The sequence below is a fragment of the Cryphonectria parasitica genome (genome assembly GCF_011745365.1).
Source record: "Cryphonectria parasitica EP155 unplaced genomic scaffold M406scaffold_2, whole genome shotgun sequence".
NCBI classification, from domain to species: Eukaryota; Fungi; Ascomycota; class Sordariomycetes; order Diaporthales; family Cryphonectriaceae; genus Cryphonectria; species Cryphonectria parasitica.
Genome location: NW_024468910.1, coordinates 4,901,569 through 4,920,008, shown reverse-complemented (window position 1 = coordinate 4,920,008; position 18,440 = coordinate 4,901,569). Strand labels below are relative to the sequence as shown.

The 18,440-nt window shown below is 56.5% G+C and overlaps 5 protein-coding genes across 5 annotated transcripts; 2 read left to right on the top strand and 3 right to left on the bottom strand.

Annotated features, from left to right (window-relative positions):
* Positions 1 to 359: 359 nt before the first annotated feature.
* Positions 360 to 3,179, top strand: M406DRAFT_75728 (uncharacterized protein; the record flags this gene model as incomplete). Its single annotated transcript, XM_040925893.1, has 2 exons — positions 360 to 3,014; positions 3,105 to 3,179. The coding sequence occupies 2 exons, from the start codon at positions 360 to 362 to the stop codon at positions 3,177 to 3,179; spliced, it is 2,730 nt and encodes a 909-aa protein (XP_040780198.1).
* Positions 3,180 to 3,831: 652 nt separating this feature from the next.
* On the bottom strand, positions 3,832 to 5,372 carry M406DRAFT_350114 (uncharacterized protein; the record flags this gene model as incomplete). Its single annotated transcript, XM_040922525.1, has 1 exon — positions 3,832 to 5,372. One exon carries the CDS (start codon positions 5,370 to 5,372, stop codon positions 4,080 to 4,082), a length of 1,293 nt encoding a protein of 430 aa, XP_040780197.1. The 3' UTR covers positions 3,832 to 4,079.
* A 3,909-nt stretch (positions 5,373 to 9,281) lies between these two features.
* M406DRAFT_287346 (uncharacterized protein) lies at positions 9,282 to 11,027 on the top strand (the record flags this gene model as incomplete). Its single annotated transcript, XM_040918730.1, has 3 exons — positions 9,282 to 9,322; positions 9,408 to 9,435; positions 9,537 to 11,027. 3 exons carry the CDS (start codon positions 9,282 to 9,284, stop codon positions 11,025 to 11,027), a joined length of 1,560 nt encoding a protein of 519 aa, XP_040780196.1.
* Positions 11,028 to 12,218: 1,191 nt separating this feature from the next.
* Positions 12,219 to 13,389, bottom strand: M406DRAFT_327625 (Brix-domain-containing protein; the record flags this gene model as incomplete). The annotated part of the gene is made up of 3 exons (XM_040920236.1): positions 12,219 to 12,518; positions 12,601 to 13,279; positions 13,376 to 13,389. 3 exons carry the CDS (start codon positions 13,387 to 13,389, stop codon positions 12,219 to 12,221), a joined length of 993 nt encoding a protein of 330 aa, XP_040780195.1.
* Positions 13,390 to 15,364: 1,975 nt separating this feature from the next.
* On the bottom strand, positions 15,365 to 16,158 carry M406DRAFT_321219 (uncharacterized protein). Its single transcript, XM_040919482.1, has one exon. It carries the CDS (start codon positions 16,071 to 16,073, stop codon positions 15,897 to 15,899), a length of 177 nt encoding a protein of 58 aa, XP_040780194.1. The 5' UTR covers positions 16,074 to 16,158; the 3' UTR covers positions 15,365 to 15,896.
* Between the last annotated feature and the right edge of the window lie 2,282 nt (positions 16,159 to 18,440).

Genomic DNA, 18,440 nt, shown 5'->3' with positions numbered 1-18,440 from the left:
CATTCTCGCCATTGTTATTCGTCGTCTTTCTTTGGGGTTGAGACTGGTTTGTCTGCCTCTCTTTGTACTGCCGTTTGCAGGCGGCTTCAGGTGGTGACCCGAGTCCCACAGGGCCCCTCCGGGCGGGTGTTCAGGACCCCTCCACCCCAGCTCTCCACAGCCCAGGGCCCAGGAACCAGGCGCCTAGACACTGTCAGGGCCAAACGGGGGTTTCTTTGGGGCCTGCCGCCAAAAGGAGCCCTTGCCAGCTGCATGCAGTTTGGCGCTCTATCTCTTCCCCAGAGCCTCATCCTCACCAGCATAATGAATTGACCTCCAGCCTGTCCATCCCTCATCTTTATTACCCACTTTCTTCCTTCATGGCACATCGTCATCCTGGGGCGAGGCCCCTCAAACCCCTCGCCCCTCGGGCTCCTGATCAACTCTACTCCCAGGCCTTCCTTCAGACGTGCGATGAGCCCCCGACGCGCCCTGCGAGTGACCTCTTGAAAACTCGAGACTCACCAGCCCTGGCGCGACCAGTGCCCAAGCCCTTGCCTACTCTTGCGCCTGCTCCTGCGTCTGACCCTGCGCTTGTAACCCTCTCTTGGGGAGTCCCAGCCTCAGCCTCAGCCTCGACCCTGGTCCCCAACAGCAGGCCCTCTGACGTCTTTCACAGCCCTGCCAGCCATGTCCCTCATCCCTCTCGGACCCCTGATGAGTACCCGACCACGCTCGAGCTGGCCGAGGGTCTCATCATGATGAGGTCGAGCGTCGAGCCGATGAGCGCCAAACCCTCTCGCATTCCCTTCGCGCATCCGTCCACACAGCCACATGTCGCCCTCAACAGTGGCCTGGCGCCTTTTCCTATGCCCCGGCCTTTGAACGAATGCGCCTTTCGGGCCTCCGATCCAGACCCGGTCGCACTTCCCGCGGCACCTGCACTCCCCGTCGTATCTGCAGCCGCACCCGCACCTGCACCTGCACCCACTACACCTCTGGAACCTCTGGAGGATCGGCCCAACCATCCTCCTGTATCCACGTCATCGGAGGAAAATGCCGGCCGCCACTCAGATATCTTCTCGATGGGCGAGAACAGTGATACCATTTCTGACCCTGATGTCGACTCGGCCGAGAGGACCCTCCAGGGCTCAGCCCCACAGCATTCCATGACATCTGCCCAGCAGGTGCCCCAGCAGGGCGCACCCCCAGTGGAGATAGCACCCCAGGAGCAGACGTCGACGCCGCCTGTGGTGGACGGCAGACATGTCTCCCCACGGTGGCCTTACCCTTCTACGATCAGCAGGGAAGAATTGGGCCCGGGCGTGGCTGGCATACCGGTGGACGATCCCCCAGCAGCGGCTCAGCCCACGTCTTTTAGGCTCTACGATCCAGCAACACCCATATTACCTGAACACGGCACACAGTGCAACTGCCGTGCTGTGCCAGAACCATTTATCGCCATACTAGACGAAGAGCAGCCCGCCGATGTCAGGATACTCGCCAAATATTACGGGGCCTGCAAGGAGGATCTTTGTCCGCTGCACCTGGATGCATATGCCAGGCTGATCACAAGTGCTCTTGGTGAGCCATCACTGCCGACAAGCGCCACCATGGCAAGGCCTCTGCCGACAGTCGAGAAGGAGCAAGATTTAGACGGGATCGAGGTCGAGCAAATTCCCACCCTGACAGGGTCTGCAACCAAGTGGACAACGATTCCTGTGCGGCGACGGGCAACATCGACACCGGGTATCTATGAGTTTGAGCTCGAGTTACCTGCCAAACGACGTCGGACTGCCTGGGAAGACCGCCCGCCGCAGCTGAGCGGAAAGGCACACCACTTGCCACACAGCCACCCACTGGAATCGCTGGGAAGGGAGCCGCGGTGGGAGCACTTGCCAAGACACAACAAGGCTGGCCGCCCAATCATTGACGTCGAGCGCGACGAGAGGTTCCGCCGGCAGGTTATGTCTGAGCTCGCCGAAAAGTTCACAGACACTAAGGAGGATGATTGGCTACGAGGCGAAACGACGAACCGGCTGGTCCACGCTATTCTTTCCACATGTCGATCACCAAATACAGATCCGAGCAAGGGCCCTGTCGATGCAGACCTGTTGAGTGGCGAGGAGGCCCTAGATGCTATGGAGCGTGGCACGCAGAGGATACCAATCTTCACAGAAGGACAGCAGCAGTTCCAGTGGACTGATAACGGAGCCCGCCCCATCGAGCAGCTGTTCCACCGCATGGAGGACCTCAGCAGAGAGGTCTCTGTTCAGATCCCATCTCGCAACTTCGACCTGGCGTCATTCGAGAAGAGGAGCCTCGCCGACATCAAGGCGCGCTTCCTCCGCAACTCCCCTTCACAGGACCCCTGGAACATCTTGGACCTCCGAAGTCCGCTTCCACACTCCATACTGCCAAGCTTCCTAACCGGGGAGAACTGCCAACTGTTGCCCCGTATCCGTGATTCATTGTTGGAGGGCCATAGTGCCGAGAGGACGAAAGCCAGCCGGGAAGATTGGAATGAGTGGACTGAACTTCTGGAGTGGGTACTGGTGTCGGAAGGTGGCCACAACACATCGCCGCATATGGACAGCCACGGATGGTCGACCTGGATTACCATCCAGGAGGGCGAGTTCGGTTTCGGGTGGCTCTCCCGCCCGACTGAAGAGGAACAGAATGCGTGGGTCGCCAACCCGCTCAGCTACACAGGTGGCAGGTGGCGCTTTGTGATTCTTCGGCCTGGGCAGACCGTTTTCTTCCCAACAGGCACCGTTCACTTTGTATTCAGGCTACATGCGAAGCAGACTCTAGCGGTTGGCGGACACCTCCTACAGTGGACCGGCCTGGAGCGCTGGGCGCAGATCATACTCCTCCAGCTGAAGAACCCTGACACCACCAATGAAGACCTGGACATGTCTACCCTCAAGTATGTCCGCAGCGCGAGCGAGATGGTCAATGCCCGCACACTGAGCTCCAGGATCGAGCCGCTGGGCGGTATGCCTACTGTTCAAAACTTCATGGCCTGGGTCACTGTGAGTAGCAATACACCCCCCCCCCCCCTTCCCCCGGCGGCGGGGATACAATACAATTTCTTGTTGGCCACTGACAGATGATATCTACAGGAGATCGAGAGATGGTACAAACTGGAAGCCGACAAAAACGAGAGGAAAAAGAAGAAGAAGAAACGAATCAGGTGAGACCTTTGTGGAGAGACCTTGCGATATCTACTTTTGGCATTGTCCCTCTTCGACACCCGGCCCAGACGACGCACATGAGGTAGGTTTTGGGGGGAAAGGGGTGCGTTAGGCGTTTGTTTGGATCGTCAAGAATGGTGCGCAAAACTCCGATGGCAGGCTGCACTTCAGCGAAACTCTTCTTTTCTCCTCCTGCTTCTGTACCACGGTCAGGGCAAGTGTATAGCTGGAAGTGGGGGAGCCCGCTCGCAATTCTTTTTTACTTTCTTCTCGTCCTCGACCGTCAAGAAGCATTCGGCAGCGGCAGGGGAGAGGTTGCTTTCAAGGCGTTGGCTGTATGGGGGGAACGGGGTATTCAAAAAGTGATCATGTTCTTGTAACAGCATGGAGAGATAACTCGGAGCCTTTAGTCATAATGTCTTTGGTTGTGCTCGTGTATGCCGAGGGACGGGATGGGCTGGTGGATGCGAGAAACATGACGCCCACTGTTGTGAACAATGTACATAGAAGAAAGTAGCCCTCGGTTTCTTCTCAAGGCTACTCAGCAACTGGTAGGAGCATGATAAATACAAAGTATTGCATGTAGGAGCCAGAACATGAAGGGCAAAGGGCAATTTGTCTAGACGTGTATTGCATTGGTGATGAGGATGACGATGATGATGAGAATCACGCATAGAGAGTGAAAGATATTGCTGCGCCCCGTTCTACCAAATGTATCGCTGACCCATCTAAAAGCAGAACTCCAGAATCTTTTCCCCTCGCCTCTTGTCATTTTTGCTCGTAATGTCTTCTTTTTATTCTTTTCTGTCTTTTTCTTTTTTCTTGTTTCCCCTTCTTTTTCCCTTCCCTTCACGGAGTGTATGTGTATATACATAAGAGGACGTATGATATTAAAGGGGGTTTTTAGTGTCCGTTTGTGCCGTTGGTGCCATTCTTGGCCGTCTCGGCGACTGCCCTCTCGAGAGCCTGCAGTGCGTCCTTCTTCAGATCCTCTGCATCCTCGACGCCGCAGCTCACGCGGACTAGGTCGTCAAACACGCCGACGGCCTCGCGCTGGTCCTTGGGAATACCGGCGTGGGTCATGCTGGAGGGCACCTCGATCAGCGACTCGACACCGCCCAGGGACTCGGCCAGGGTGAAGATGTTGGTGAGCTGGCAGAAGCGCTCGGCGGCGGCGTGGCCGCCCTGGATACGGAAGGACAGCATACCGCCACCCATGCCGTCGCGGTGCTGCTTCTTGGCGATGGCGCGGTGCGGGTGACTGTCCAGGCCGGGGTAGTTGACTGCGATGACGCTGGGGTGGGCCTCGAGAGCGAGGGCGACGGCAGTGGCGTTGCGGGTAGCCTCGCGGGCGCGCAGGTGCAGGGTCTTCAGCCCGCGGTGGGCCAGCCAGCTGTCAAAGGCGGAGGGAACGGCGCCGATGGCGTTCTGCAGGAAGGCGAGCCGGTCGCGCAGGTCGTCGCTGTTGAAGGCGGCGACGCCCATAACAACATCGGAGTGACCGTTGATGTACTTTGTGACGGAGTGGACGACGATGTCGGCGCCGTGGTCGAGGGGGTTCTGGACATAGGGGCTCAGGAAGGTGTTGTCGACAACGACCATGACGCCGCGGGCGTGGGCGGCGGTGGCGACAGCGCGAACGTCGACGAGACGCAGGGTAGGGTTGGAGGGTGTCTCGATCCAGACCAGCTTGGTGGCGTCGGTGATGTGCTCGCTGATGTCGACCTCGATCTCTGGGGTGAAGGTGACCTTGACGCCATGGGCCTTGGCGACCTGGGTGAAGTAGCGGTGGGTGCCGCCGTAGACGTCAGAGACGGAGATGACGTGGGATCCGGCGGCAAGGCTCTGGAGGATCACAGCGGTGGTCGCGGAGCCGGAGCTGAACGCGAGAGCGTGCTTGGCATGTTCGACGGCAGCAATAGCGGTCTCGAAGTTGGTCCGGTTCGGGTTGCTGCTGCGGCTGTATTCATAGTCGCCGACAGGCTTGCCGACAGCGCTCTGGGCGAAGGTGGTGGAGAGGGAGATGGACTCGATGACAGCGCCAGTGACGGGGTCGTGAGGCGAGCCGGCGTGAACGGCGAGAGTACCGAAGCCCGCAACAGGAGAAGGTGCGCGCGGAGGGGTCGCGATGGGCACGTCATGGCCATTGAGGTGGCCGTTACCGTTGACACGGCCGTCGAGGGCGGGTACAGTCATAATTGCTGGAGGTTGTGTATTTATTTTGCCGTTTTCTTCTTCCTTCTCGATATCGTCAAGGTCGACGTCGGTGTGTGGGATTGGTGGTGTTGAAGAAGAAGAAGACAGATTGGGTGGTGAAGGAGGGAAGACGGTGCACGAAAAGGGGGCGACTTTCTGCTGTTCCTTTCCTTTCTTTCTCGGTCTTCGCCGAAGGGAAAAGATGTCGTCGAGATGGCGCGGTAACGACGATGATTAATGATGACCTGACAAAACGCAGACCTAGCACTTAGGGCGGATTGCGCAATCGATGCGCCGGGGACTGGCTGTGAGGTGTCTCGGTCCTGTAGTGATTGTTGCCTGGCGCCCTTGTCCTAGCAGATGCGCCGAGGGGTGCGGGTGGTATATATAACACAGAAGAAGGAGAATTAAGATTGAAGCCGAGGGCCTGTCGGAGGATGATGCTGTCGTGATTCAGTCGTGATGAGGCGTTGCTATCTAATCGTTGTATGCGATTTCCTGATCGAGAGGGTCCTCTGGAACTTTTGCAGCCCCACCCTTGAAGCCCCTGCAACAAACGGGGTTTGATGTACAACGCTACTAACGGGCCCCTCTCCGACGGAGCGGGTTAGCGGGTAGCAGCGGGGTTGGTGGTTGTCTGCGGAGGGGTCGAGGGGTCGGTTGAGGTGCCAGGCTCGAGACTCGACAAGAGAACTAACTCGTTTTCACTGCAACCTGCAGCTTCCGCTTGTCACTTTGTGCTACGGGCAGGAGGCAAAATGCGGATGTTTTCCCGACCTCCCTGATGCCAAATGCAACTTTGAAGAGGGGAGGGGTGTTCTTGTTGCGACGGAGGAAAGAGAAATTGCGCAATAGCTGTGCTCGTGTCTGTCTTTTGTCTCGTGCCTTGTCGGCTGGCTTCTTCAAGTCAAGACTTCCAATAATGACGACAGAAACTTTTGCTCCTTTGAGAAAGTGGCCACGACAGCAAAACACCACCAACACAACCAGCAGCGTCCATTGTTCTTATGTAAAAAATACCAACATACTTTACCTACCTGCCACGGATGTATGTGCAAACGGGTAGAGTCGGGTCTGTTCATTTCTGCTGCCGTGAACCTCGCTCAAGGATTGGAAATCAAAATGTCGACTTTGCTGTTGCTGTAATCTGTACAGTCAGCCCCTTGTCCTCCTTCTGCGCCTTTCCCCCTGGGACTCACCGACAAATCCGAGAATCTTAATTACGTGACAAAGCATAGTATGATTACTTACAGTATACTACCATGAGTTGTACTACTTTGTATGCAGCAGGTGGCTGCTGCTCTAGGGCACATTAGCACTACTACTGCAAACATTCTCGTACCACAATACATACTGTGTAGTACGTAGTACCTGCTCTTTCTCTCTCTCTTTCTCCAACCCTACACCGCTCGGATAAAATACTTGGTACCTACTGCGTAGGTACGTACGTACAAAAAGAGAAAGGGAAGGCACAGTTTGTCATCACTTATGCTGCGCTTTCTTCCCTGGGCGAGCCTGTTCCCCATCTCCGCTCCAGGCAGCTCCTGAAACATCCAAAAGCGTCCGTTCGGTATCCGAGGGGGGTCGTCCTACGATATACGGTACAGCTCGCCATCAAGCACGCAACCTGAATGGCCAATAACGCATCAGTTCGACGACCTGACTCCTAACTCTTAAGTCTTTTGCTTTGGGGCCAAGCCTTGGCTTTCTGCCCAAGCACACGGCATCTCCCCCCCCCTCCCGGCCCCTCTGTCTCTCCCTTCTTCCTCTCTCTCTCTTCGAGTTTAGAGTCGGCAATTGTCCACCGTCCGGGGTCCCGCAATGAAGGAGAAGAAGTTGGTGCCGTTGGCGCGTCCTGGGCTGAGATTTGAGCATGACTCCTTGGTCATGATGGCTGCAGGCGTGCGTCGCTCACAAAATCTTTGGGGGCAGCAGACTGGTTCCCGCTTTTCCCCAGCTTCATCAGACACCAGACCAGTCTCTACTCGCCATCTGGCTTGCGGGACAGCGCGGGCCACAATTTGATGTCCTGGCTGCCGCCCCTCTAAATCAGATCGCCCGTCCAATGCTAATTGACTCGACCTCATGCATGGTCTGCGCTCCGAACTCTATGTGGACGGACAACGCATCCAACTCCAAATCCCCGTCTACAACTGTATATGTAGATGAGCGGTGATGGCTTTGTGTGTGGGGAGAGGAGAGGAGAGGGACTTTGGTGGATCACTACGACGTCTTGCGTACTATCATGTTGGACCTGTCTGGCGACCAGCAGAGACGACATCTGCAACATCCAAATACGATAATTAAGTTGGGGACGGTTAACCAGTAACATACTGGTCCACACGAGTCGTCCACCAACTCAGGCTCGGTACCGCCGGGTCGGTATCAACCAGGAGCGCCCAGCGAGGAACAGTCCGTGTCTGATGTCGTCAGAAACATCTGATGCTGCACTTTGGCAGCAGCCCTACCGCTCTTGGCCCCCCCTTCGACATGGCATCTCTCAGATCCACGGCTTTTTTTAAGTTTCAGGGCAGATCTCATTCGTGCGTCCGTGATTGGCTACAACCTCCACGTGGAATTACCAGCATTCGATCTCACTATACAGTAAAGACAGTGGGCAACGAGGGGGGACGGAGAGAGAGAAAAGAAAGGGGGCCCGCTGCAAAGGGGAGATCCTAGTGGGCTCTTCGGATCGGGTTAGTCCGTCGGACGGATTCAGGTGTCATGACCGTCCCTATATTTCATTTCCCGCGCGTCCGCGTTCAGGAGGACGACACAACACGAATCGCAGCAAGCCTTTTAACAAACACTGCCAGACCGGGCTGTCCGAGCTTGCTGGGCGAGGAAAGCAGTATGGCAGCGGGGCAGAGATTCGTGGCAAGAGTAGGTCTCTGAGCAGCTAGCAGAGAAGTACCATAATGTGTTGCGATGCCTGCTACTATGGTACAGTTGCACGCAACTCCTCGGGACCTGATCCTGCCGGTCGACAGCTGCGGGATTGACCACAAAAACGGACAAATATGCTGGCAGCATGCTGATCGTCCTGCAATATTTCCCCAGGTCGCAGCCAGCGCCGTGGCCGGGGGGGGGGCGGGGTTGTTTTTTCCTGCGCGACGTCTCGCGGGCCGTCGCTCTGTTCTCTCCACACGGATGAAGGAGCCGGGCCAATCGGGGTCTTGCGAGTATCCGAATGTCAATAACACCCTGTAGATGCCATAGGCTGGGCTCCATGGGACCCTCTGGCTTTTCGATGACATGCGGTGCGGCAGTGTCGTGGTCATCAGAACCCTGGCTGGCTGAACAAGCACACACAACACGGCAGAGTAGTATGCATGCGCACTACTGGATTACACACAGAGCTTAAACCTGCACGCGGGCCCGGCACCGAACCTAGACGACCAGGGACTAGACGTCGCTCGCCAAGATAGTTCCAGTCGCCTTTTCCAGGCCAGACTTAACCCTTGCACTCGCTATCCCTCTCTCTCCTCTACGAAACTCGTCTCAACGTCAATCCCTCCGTCACTCGCTACCTTATCGACCTTCGTCTTTGCCCCTCGAACTCCACGACTCCTCACGTGCCCACCTATCGCCTTCAAGCCTAAGTTTCCTGAGGAGCGCGAGCGGACACCCAGGAAAGGCAAGAATCAAAGCGAAACCTCAGGGGTATAGCACGGTTAACATACTGCACGGAGGGAAGAGGACGAGCCTGCAAGCCACCACGAGGGGATGGTTATAGGGTCCAGGCTGTAATCTTGTTCTGTCTGGTCACGCGAGCCGAGCACACCTCGCCATGTACCTGTCTTATCGGTAGCCCAACGGAGAAACGTTCCTGCAAGGTCTGGCATGGTCGGCTGTGGGCAAGCCCACACTTGAAAAGAGGTATCGAGGAGCTGCTGCACAGCCGTCACGATGCCACCACGACGCTCCCATAAGAAGTCTAGAGCAGGCTGGTAAGTGAGCTCCGTCACATTGACGCACATCCTGGAGATACAGGCTCTCAACGGAGGCGCACACAATACTGACCCGCACAACAAGTAAACGCTGCAAAGCCCGCAAGATCAAGGTGAATGGACACAACCCCACATCACATCATCATAGTCTGCTTCCAAGCCGGGCAGACCCTCTCTCTCTGTCCACAAATACTAACCATTCTCGAGTATCTAGTGCGATGAGGTTCATCCCCGGTGCAGCAACTGCCTGAAGCATGGCGTCCCGTGCGATTTCGAACACCCGGGTGTCATCCACGAACTTGAAGGGCCAGCGCTATCTTCCAACGGACTCCCATCATCCGCTTCCCCCACCACCTTCGCGCCGAGCGCTCTCGATGGTTCTGCCCGCCGACCAAGCTTTGTAACGCCAACGAGTAGTCAATTCCCTTCAACGATTGGCGTCCCCATGTACCAACAACCAGGGATGCTACTGCCCAGCTCGCAGCCGGTCGGACGTCTGACAGAACTACGACTTATGCACCAATACACCAGACATACTCACAAGACACTGGCTGTGACGGCTCCTGAGCTTGAGGGCCTCTGGGGCTCCTCGGTACCGAGTCTTGCCTTTGGAGGCAACCAGCACCTGATGGACGCGCTCCTCGCCGTATCGGCACTTCATCTGCGGAGTGCCTGGCCCCATGACAAGGAGTTGGTTCGAGCAAGTCACGCCTACATGGCCTCATGCCTCAACGCATACAGCAGCAGTCTGACGGCGGGCATCGATGCCAGCAATGCTGAGAACCTGTTCCTCACGGCCACCCTGATTGCCTTTCAGAGCACCGCCACACGTATTTTCACCAAGGATGAGGGCCCCTTCGCCACAGGCACGACAGGGCCGTTCTCAGGGTCCGATAGCAATGGGGCAGGCGGTGCCTACCAGCCACCGCTGGCATGGTTCCATTCTTTCCAGGGTGTCAAGACAGTCGTGGCGGCCTCGTGGCCATGGCTGAAGCAGAGCAAGATCATCTTGTCCATCATCGACGCACAGCCTGTGCTGAATCTAAATTTCTCCCGCGCTGCAGACGGGTTCTTCGGCCACCTCCTGACTGGTCTCGACGAGGAGCTCACCGCACTGGAGCCCTTGGCATCCGTGGCCGACCTGTCCGACAACGGGACTCCAGGGAGCAGTGGAGGAGGTTCCGGGACGGGCACCACGAGCATCGTGGAAACGACGCGACAGGCCTACCAGCATGCAGTGGCGACTCTCAACTGGGCTCACTCGAAGCCAGGCAAGGGCGCACTCGCCTTCCCGGCAACCGTATCCAAGCGCTTTGTAGAGCTTGTAGAGGAGCGACAGCCTCGTGCCCTGGCCATCCTGGCGTCCTTTTTCGCACTCCTCAAGACGCTTGACCACGTATGGTGGCTACAGGGGATGGCACGACGGGAAGTCCTAGGCATTGTGTCTCTTTTCAACTCGGATCACTTTGGTCCAGATCTGGAGCGCAAGTGGTGGCCGCACCTGGAGTGGGCGGTTCGCGTTGCGCTCTACGATCCTGGCCAGAGCGGGCAGAATACCATCCCGACAGACATCTGGGGTTCGAGCTGGGGCTTCGAGGGGGGCGATCAGCAGGGCGACATCAAGTTCACAAGTCACATCGAGATGCTCAGCGAGTTGGTGCACCCAGCATCGCCTCTGCCGCCCCCTCCATCCGACAACACGTGAGCCGAGAATCTCCTCTTTCTCCCATCCACCCTTCTCAGCCTCCTGCACACTCCACTTGTCGCATCAAACGCAAGCTCACGCCCTCTTCTCTATCGGAAGGCTCATCCGTTTGGAATGGTCGCTCCTGTCCACCGCGAGACTCATCCCTGCCTTGTCCGACGACCCGGGCAAGTGCACCTTCTCAGGAGGTTACGTCTGCAGTTTCTGAGCCATCGTTGCTATCGGCGCTCATACACGCACACCGTAATCCGTCCAATTCCTGCAGACGTCGAGATTCAGAGCAACCTCACCTGGCCCACAGACGGCCAGCGGCTCCGAAGGGGCATCTGCAGTGGCTCTCCTTGGCACGCCTCGCCGTTACGTTCGCTTCAGTTGCGCTCAGTGTTTCACAGTAATCGCATCCGAACCAAAGGAAAGTACGAGTCTTTCCGCACTTCCTACCAAGGAAAGTGAATCAGGAGGACTTCAGAACTGCTACACGCAAGCATTGGAGCAGTGCAGCTGTTGAGATACACTATACACGTGTAATAGAAGCCGTGGCGCGGGACAGCATGGCTTAAGCCTTGAGATCACTTCTCGATGCAACGAGGTAGCACGTGTGTCAGTTGAGACGACCGAAGGAGTAAGCGTATAAAGCTGGTAGAGAGGACATCTCGATAGCTCCATGAAGCATCGAGAACTATGTGGGATGGCGGCATCATAGCAAGTCTTAAGAGGCGACGGCGCAAGTGTGTCATGTCTTTGGTTTGGGATCTAGAGGGCCACGGCATATCACATGCCTTCTCTCGACCCAGGGTCTTGTGTACAGGGTCAGGCCGACAAGGGGCGTTTGGGCGGTGTTATTGGCTGGGACTGTACAAACCCCTTTGTTCTTCCTTTTTTCTTCCCCAACAGCCAACCAAGATGTATTAGTACCCGGCAAGACGTGCATATATAAACATGTCAGCTTTCACCAGTACTGCAGAGCTCCAAGTTTTAGAATGAAGATAGATTCCAAGCCCACAAGAAGGACAACCGATGAAAGTTTTGAGTAGTCGCCGCTCCTAAGTCATCAGCGAGTTCCGTAGCATACCAATCAAACTCCATACACCAATGAATGCAATTTTACGGGCAAGCAAGCGCATGCGAGGTGAAATACACCCTCCCTCAGCCCAAGATCTAGACCCGAGGCCCCGACACAGACTTGTAGGCCTATTTCCTACGCTTCCTGCTCTCATCGTCACTCATGACCTCGTCGTCGTCGTCGCCTTCGTCCTGCTCCTGGTCCCGGCTTCTCTTCAACCCCTTCATCTTCCGCGTCTGTAGGTTGCCCAGGTCTTGCTTGCCCAGATGGATGCGGCCAATCTTGTCGCCCATGACATCCATGGAGACGTTCTTCTTGGTCCTCTCCTCGGTGGTCTTGGCCTTCTTCAGGGCCTCCTTCAGCATGGCCTCCTCAGGCTCTTGTATACGACCTACACGGAAGTCCATCCTGGGACCCATCTCCTCAACCTAGGTTAAACATGAGTTGTCAGTACAAGGGGCCGGCACGCGCGCAAACACACGCAGGTCCAAGGGAAAGAATCGCTCTCACCTCCACTCTCGGCAGGCGCTGCCCGCTTCTCTTGGTACGAATCAGATAAGCGCGCAGGTGTATCGCGGGCTTGGTGCCGTCGCCCAGCCCGGTGGCGCTGCTGCTGCTGCTGCCGTCCTCCTCCGCCGTCACGGCGATGACGTACTGCAAGCCCTCGACATCGATCTTGTCCGCAGTGCGCTCGCCGGCAAAGAAGTCGGTCAGCATGCTCTTTGCCATGGTGTACTCGTTAGCGACGGTGCTCTCGAAGGCGGAGCCGGCGAAGACCAGCATGGGGCGCAGGCCGATGGCGGGCTTCTTGCCGCGGAACTGGTCGAGGCGGCGGAAAGACTCGCCGTCGAGGTACAGCTCGAGCATGTCGAGGACCTTGTAGCCAAAGGTGCGGACGAGGGTCAGGCAGTGCGGGCGCTTCTTGCTGCTGCTGCCAAAGACGAGGAAGGAGGCGTCGTTCTTCTCGGCGAAGAACTCGAGGCTCGAGGCGTCCTCGAACGGGTGGATGGCGTTCTTCTTTGTGAATTTCTTGGCGAGGGGCTGGCGCAGCTGGTGCAGGTCGTTGAGGGCGTCCTGGACGACCTGGGAGCACGTTGTTCCACGAAGAAAGAGGACTGTCTTGGGATTCTCGACAGCCCTGGGGGCGCGCTTCTCGAGGGCCCGCTTGGAGCGGGCATTCCGTGGTTTTCTGTCATGACAAAAAATGCTGTTATCAGCCTAGTGATTGAGGTGGGAAGTAGATACGCTGGTTTGAGAGGGAGAGGGGGTGGACGGGAGGTCTTACATCTGTCGCAACATCTTTAGCTACTATGCATTTCAGACGTTGAGTTTCTTAGGATGTGCCAAGAGAGGAGGTTTGACTATGGGCGATGCGATCTTCAAAATTTCTGGATAGGGTCTTATCGATAAGAAACTTTAGTGGTTGTGCCAGGGGTGCAGCCACGGTAGGGGATTGTACTATCGTACCACCGCTATACTATGGTACTATGGTACAGTAGTCTGGCGGCCCTCTAATCGTCATTCTAGTATGGTATCAGTGGTACATCTTCAGCGGCTCGTCAGTGGGGTTCACTGCTTCCAACTGCACGCTGTGTCGATATCTTACTGCGCATACCATAAATGAGCTCTTGCTTTGCCTTGCTCTACTCTTGCTTGGACCAGATGTGCCGCCTCATGAACATCTTCAGGGCTTGCCAATGCAGCATTTCCACCCAGAGACAACAAGACACGTCGCATCCCTTATGCAGGTCTGCCCATTAGGGGACAGACGGTTTGCTGCCACTCGTCTCTGTCGAGCCTATCAGGAGCAGACAGAAGCTCATTACCCAGTAGTTGTTGATCAGTACAAGAGCAGAACGGCTCGGGGCTTGCGGCAACACAGCAGCAGCCGTCGTAGTCGTATAGTATAGGACCGAGAGTCAAAAGGTCATGCCCGGAGGGCCCACATTCAAAACAATGTTTCCTTACTATGTACGTACAGTCAAACAGTGCCGACGCCAAGTGGATCCCTCTCATCTGGGATTGGGGGGTTGCTCGTCAGTGATTGAACTCGTCCTGGGTTGGCACTGGCACTGGCAGGGTTTAAGCCAAGAGGGCATGAAATCAATCAGACCCAACCTTATTTTGTGACTTATGGCTACAGTACTATGAATATCCTGCCTCGACGGCGCCAGCCCCCTGATTCTATACAAAAATACACGCATGAAGAAGTGCAACGTCACGGCCGGGGGTATGAACACGGTACTGGTCATAACAAACAGCAGTAGCCAGCGTGTGGGCTCCCTATCGCATCATCGCACAGTCTGGCCTCCCTGCGTGCTAGGCAAAAGAGCATGGGCACATACTATGACTTGAAGGTGGTTGGTGGGCCCTGACTACGTGCATACGTAAGTGCACCATCACCTCATGCTGCAGCAGCACATGCTCCAGAAACCTCCCAAATGGGCAAGCCTAATGTACGTACTACGTGAATACTTGCATAGTACAGACGTACGACTGCGATGAATGAGACTGTCTCACTTCGTCTCAGCTAAAAAAGGTGTCTTACTGTTGAGAACATAGAGGGTGGGGAAATAAATAGAATGCTCGGATAGCATGCATGAGAATGGATCAGGGCATGTGCGAGTCCCAAGAGAGACAAAACAATCTCATTGTCTTCATCCGCATTTTTCTCTTCTCTTCCTCCCTCCTGTTCCTGAGGGGAGCTGAACCCTAGAGCCAGGGACATTGGGGCCGAGTGCAGGACGCACGGTCAGGGACAGGGCCTGTGGCAAGCCCCTGCTAAAGGGCCTCCAGCAGGGCATCCACCAGGGGACAGGGACAGGGCTCAGGAGAATTGGAAAAATAATTACCTAGACTGCCATATGGGAACGGATACCGAGATTTATGGCTCCGGTCTCTTCGAGATTTTGAGATTGCATCTCTTGGGTCTCTCTGGACCGGTGATCAAACCCCCAAAGGAAAACTTGGACTGGACGGTTCACTCTTTTAGTTTTCCTAGTTTCTTTCTTCTTTTCCCCATTTTTTGTTCTACTTTTCAACGTAGAAACTTGTCCTAAAACCTCGATTCCCCACGACCCAGTTGCTCCTGCTTGTGTTGCTCCTGTCTTCCTGCCCCCCGGCCCTCCTCTTCACCCCTGTATGAAGTAATTATTACTACTGCCTGTGTCCCGACGCTAGATGCTACCACACCTTCAATCCAAACCGTTGGTGAATACTCGCTCGCCCTCCTTTTCTAGTCTTTCTTCTTCTTCTTCTTCATTCCTATTTGAACAACGCCGTCGTCGCTCTCTGTCTGTCTCTAGCGCTCAGCCTGCCTCCACTCGCTTCCGAACGATACGCTCGTCTATCGAGCCACCCTTTCCAAGTCATCTCCGGATTCGTTCTCGCCTTGGGCCTCAACTGAGCCCAAAGCATCCCCTCACTGCCGTACACCCCGTGCCGACTAGAGCCCTCCGGGCTTCTTGATCACGTTAGCTCGGTATCACCACCGCTCGAGACCGCCTTATCAAGCTCTCGTCTACGTTATGTCGCCATAAAGGCTCTCGAGGCTGTGCCTAGAATACCACAGTCCAGCTTCATTGCTGCTGCTGCTGCTATATCTAGTCCTGGGCCCCATACCATTTGGTGCCCGGATTCGACCTCAATCAGACACGATTCACTCTGTTATCAACGACCTGCCGGACCGGATCGAGGTGATCAAACGCCCCCCATCGTCACCCTCAGCTGGCACGGAAACCACAATCTCGTCCTACACTATCGCGGTCGTTCTCCCCTTGGGGGCTACAACCCGTACATACACCCAGCTACGAGAAATTACGGACAACCCTTCGACCCAGGGGCTGATGGGGCGCGGCCTCTCTGGGAACTTCCTTCTCTCGGGGCTCCAAATTTTGATGCACCAGGGCTTCTAGAAACCCTTGCGGACTATTTTTCCAAACAAGAGCATCCAACATGACCACGATGGCTTTCTCTAGCGGCATCGTCAGTGCTTCGGCACAGGCTTCAGGCCCAGAACCGCCCGCCTCGCCGACTCTAACGAACCCAGATATGATCCTACCCGACTACGACCACTCCTCTCCCGGTGACCTCGACGGAGCCATGCAGGCTTCCCTGCTGATGTACCCCCAGGCCGGCCATGCGCCAGGAAACAACATATACAGCAACTCATTCCAACAATACCAGGCTTCTTCCGGCGTTGCCCCTACTACGCCCATCATCTACGGGAATGGCACCATGCTCTCGGACATTGGTGAGGTGACGGAGGCTGAGAGCACTCCGGCTAAACCCTCACCCCCTCGGCAGCGCTACGGCCCGGCGACAACCACTGCTCTTGGGCTCAAGGCGGATGACAGCGAGGGAGATGCTGCTCTGGGTTCTTCTCCTACCATAGGCAAAGGCACAGGCGGCGGTCTGGGCGCCCTCAGAAGGCGCGCAAAGGCGGCGCAGCGAGAACGTCGCAATTCCAGCGACAGCAACAGCACCATCACCGACCACCACGACCATGCCCCCGTTGTTGTCGAGTTTGATGACACTGTCAGCGTTGGCGATAGCGTCTTTCAGGGGGACGACGAGGAAAGCCTCGCCAGTTCTTATGCCGACGACACATCCCTCTCACAGGGCCTGCCACTCTCCTCCCCGGCATTTAGCCGCGACAGTAGGCAAAAATACACCACCTCCCAGTTGAGCCGCAGGGCAGAACAGATCCTTGCGAACGCGAAGAAGAGGCTCACACTTATGGAAGACAACCTCACGAGGGCCCGGAGCTCGCTGGTCGTCCCCTCATACTCAGACTCCAACACCTCCACGCCCTCGCCCCCGATCACGAGAGCATCCACGGCTCTCATCATGTCGACGGCGGGCCTCCCATCCCCTGCTGGACACCGCAGGATGAGTAGCGATAACTCGCTCCGCATCGGTCTTCCCGTCAAAGTCTACCCGCAGCGGTCATCGACCTCGCTCGGCGTGGCCAACGGCCCTCGGCAACAAGCCCTGACTATTTCGAAGAGCGCTGATCAGTTGAATGGCCAATACAATCGCCAGAGGGTCTCCTACATCATGCGCGATGCCTCATTGGAACCTCTTGGTGAGGACGATGCGTCGCAACCCGCAAAGCCGACCGGACTCGGCATCACGCACGCGTATTCGTCCAACACAAGCCCTCCAGCAACTAGGGGGCCCAACGATCGCGGGCTCTCGCGATCTGCTTCCACGTCGCAGATGAGAGATATCCAGGACCAAGTGAACGACCTCAAGGGCAAGATCTCGAGTCTGCGTGAGCAGGCACGTGCGGATAGTATCAAGAGACGGAGCTTGCAGGGCGTGCGCACGCCGAGTCCCTTCACTTATGCTCCCACGAATCCATGGTATGCGACATCTACAGGGGACCCGGAACCACAGTCTCGGGCCAACAATGCAGATGTGTCCCCCTTGAGCGACGAGGCACCGGCGCGACATACGCTGCCACCGGGTGGTCATTCAGGCACCCCGCTCCAGGGTGAGTTGGACGACGATATCTCACCCGTCAGTGCTGCTGTGACCGCAGAGCGCCTGGGCACAGAGAGTGCCCATCACTCCGACTTCCACCAAGTGGGTGCAGTCCATTACGAGACTCATGTGGGCATCGAGGACAACACTGATATGCTCACTGAGAATGGCGATGCCGAAGAGGAGCGCTCGGAGTCAGAATATGAGGAAGCAGTCGCGCAAGACGATGATCGGGTCAGCGACGACGGCGACTCCATCTACCATGAATCTGTCCAGCACCCGATATCGCACGAGGACCGCGAGGACGCGTTTGACTACGAGCACTTCTTCCTCCACAGCGCCATGGGGACTATGAGTCAGCGTATGGGGCGCCGCGGCAGTGATACCAGCTTCGGTTCCGAAGACTCGGTCGAGACTACGAGAGGACCCGTCGCCGACGGTAATCCGTCCTTGGCAGCAAGAGCACGACGTGGCAGCGAAACGTCGGTTTCGACCATCGATACTTTTGCCACTGCGGAAGAACGTTCTGGAAGCCGCCAGGCGCAGGGCTTACACGATGCAGATGAAGAGCATGAGGAAGTTGAGAACGACGAGGAGGAGGAGGACAAGGATGAGGAGGGAGGGGATGAGGAGGAGAGAGATGCTGAGCAGGCGGACCAGGCTGGCCAAGAGACTTTCCCTTCCTTGCATTTGGGTAAAGATGCAGTGGAAAGGCGAGACACTCCTCCTCCTATCTCGGATGGTGCTACCTCTTCTAGCACCGAGTCGCCTTCGGTCAAAGTCTTGCAGGCAGAGCAAAGGAGTTCACGCCCCGATGCACTTTATTCCGCGATCCGTCGGCCCATGAGCTCGACGGCCTCGAC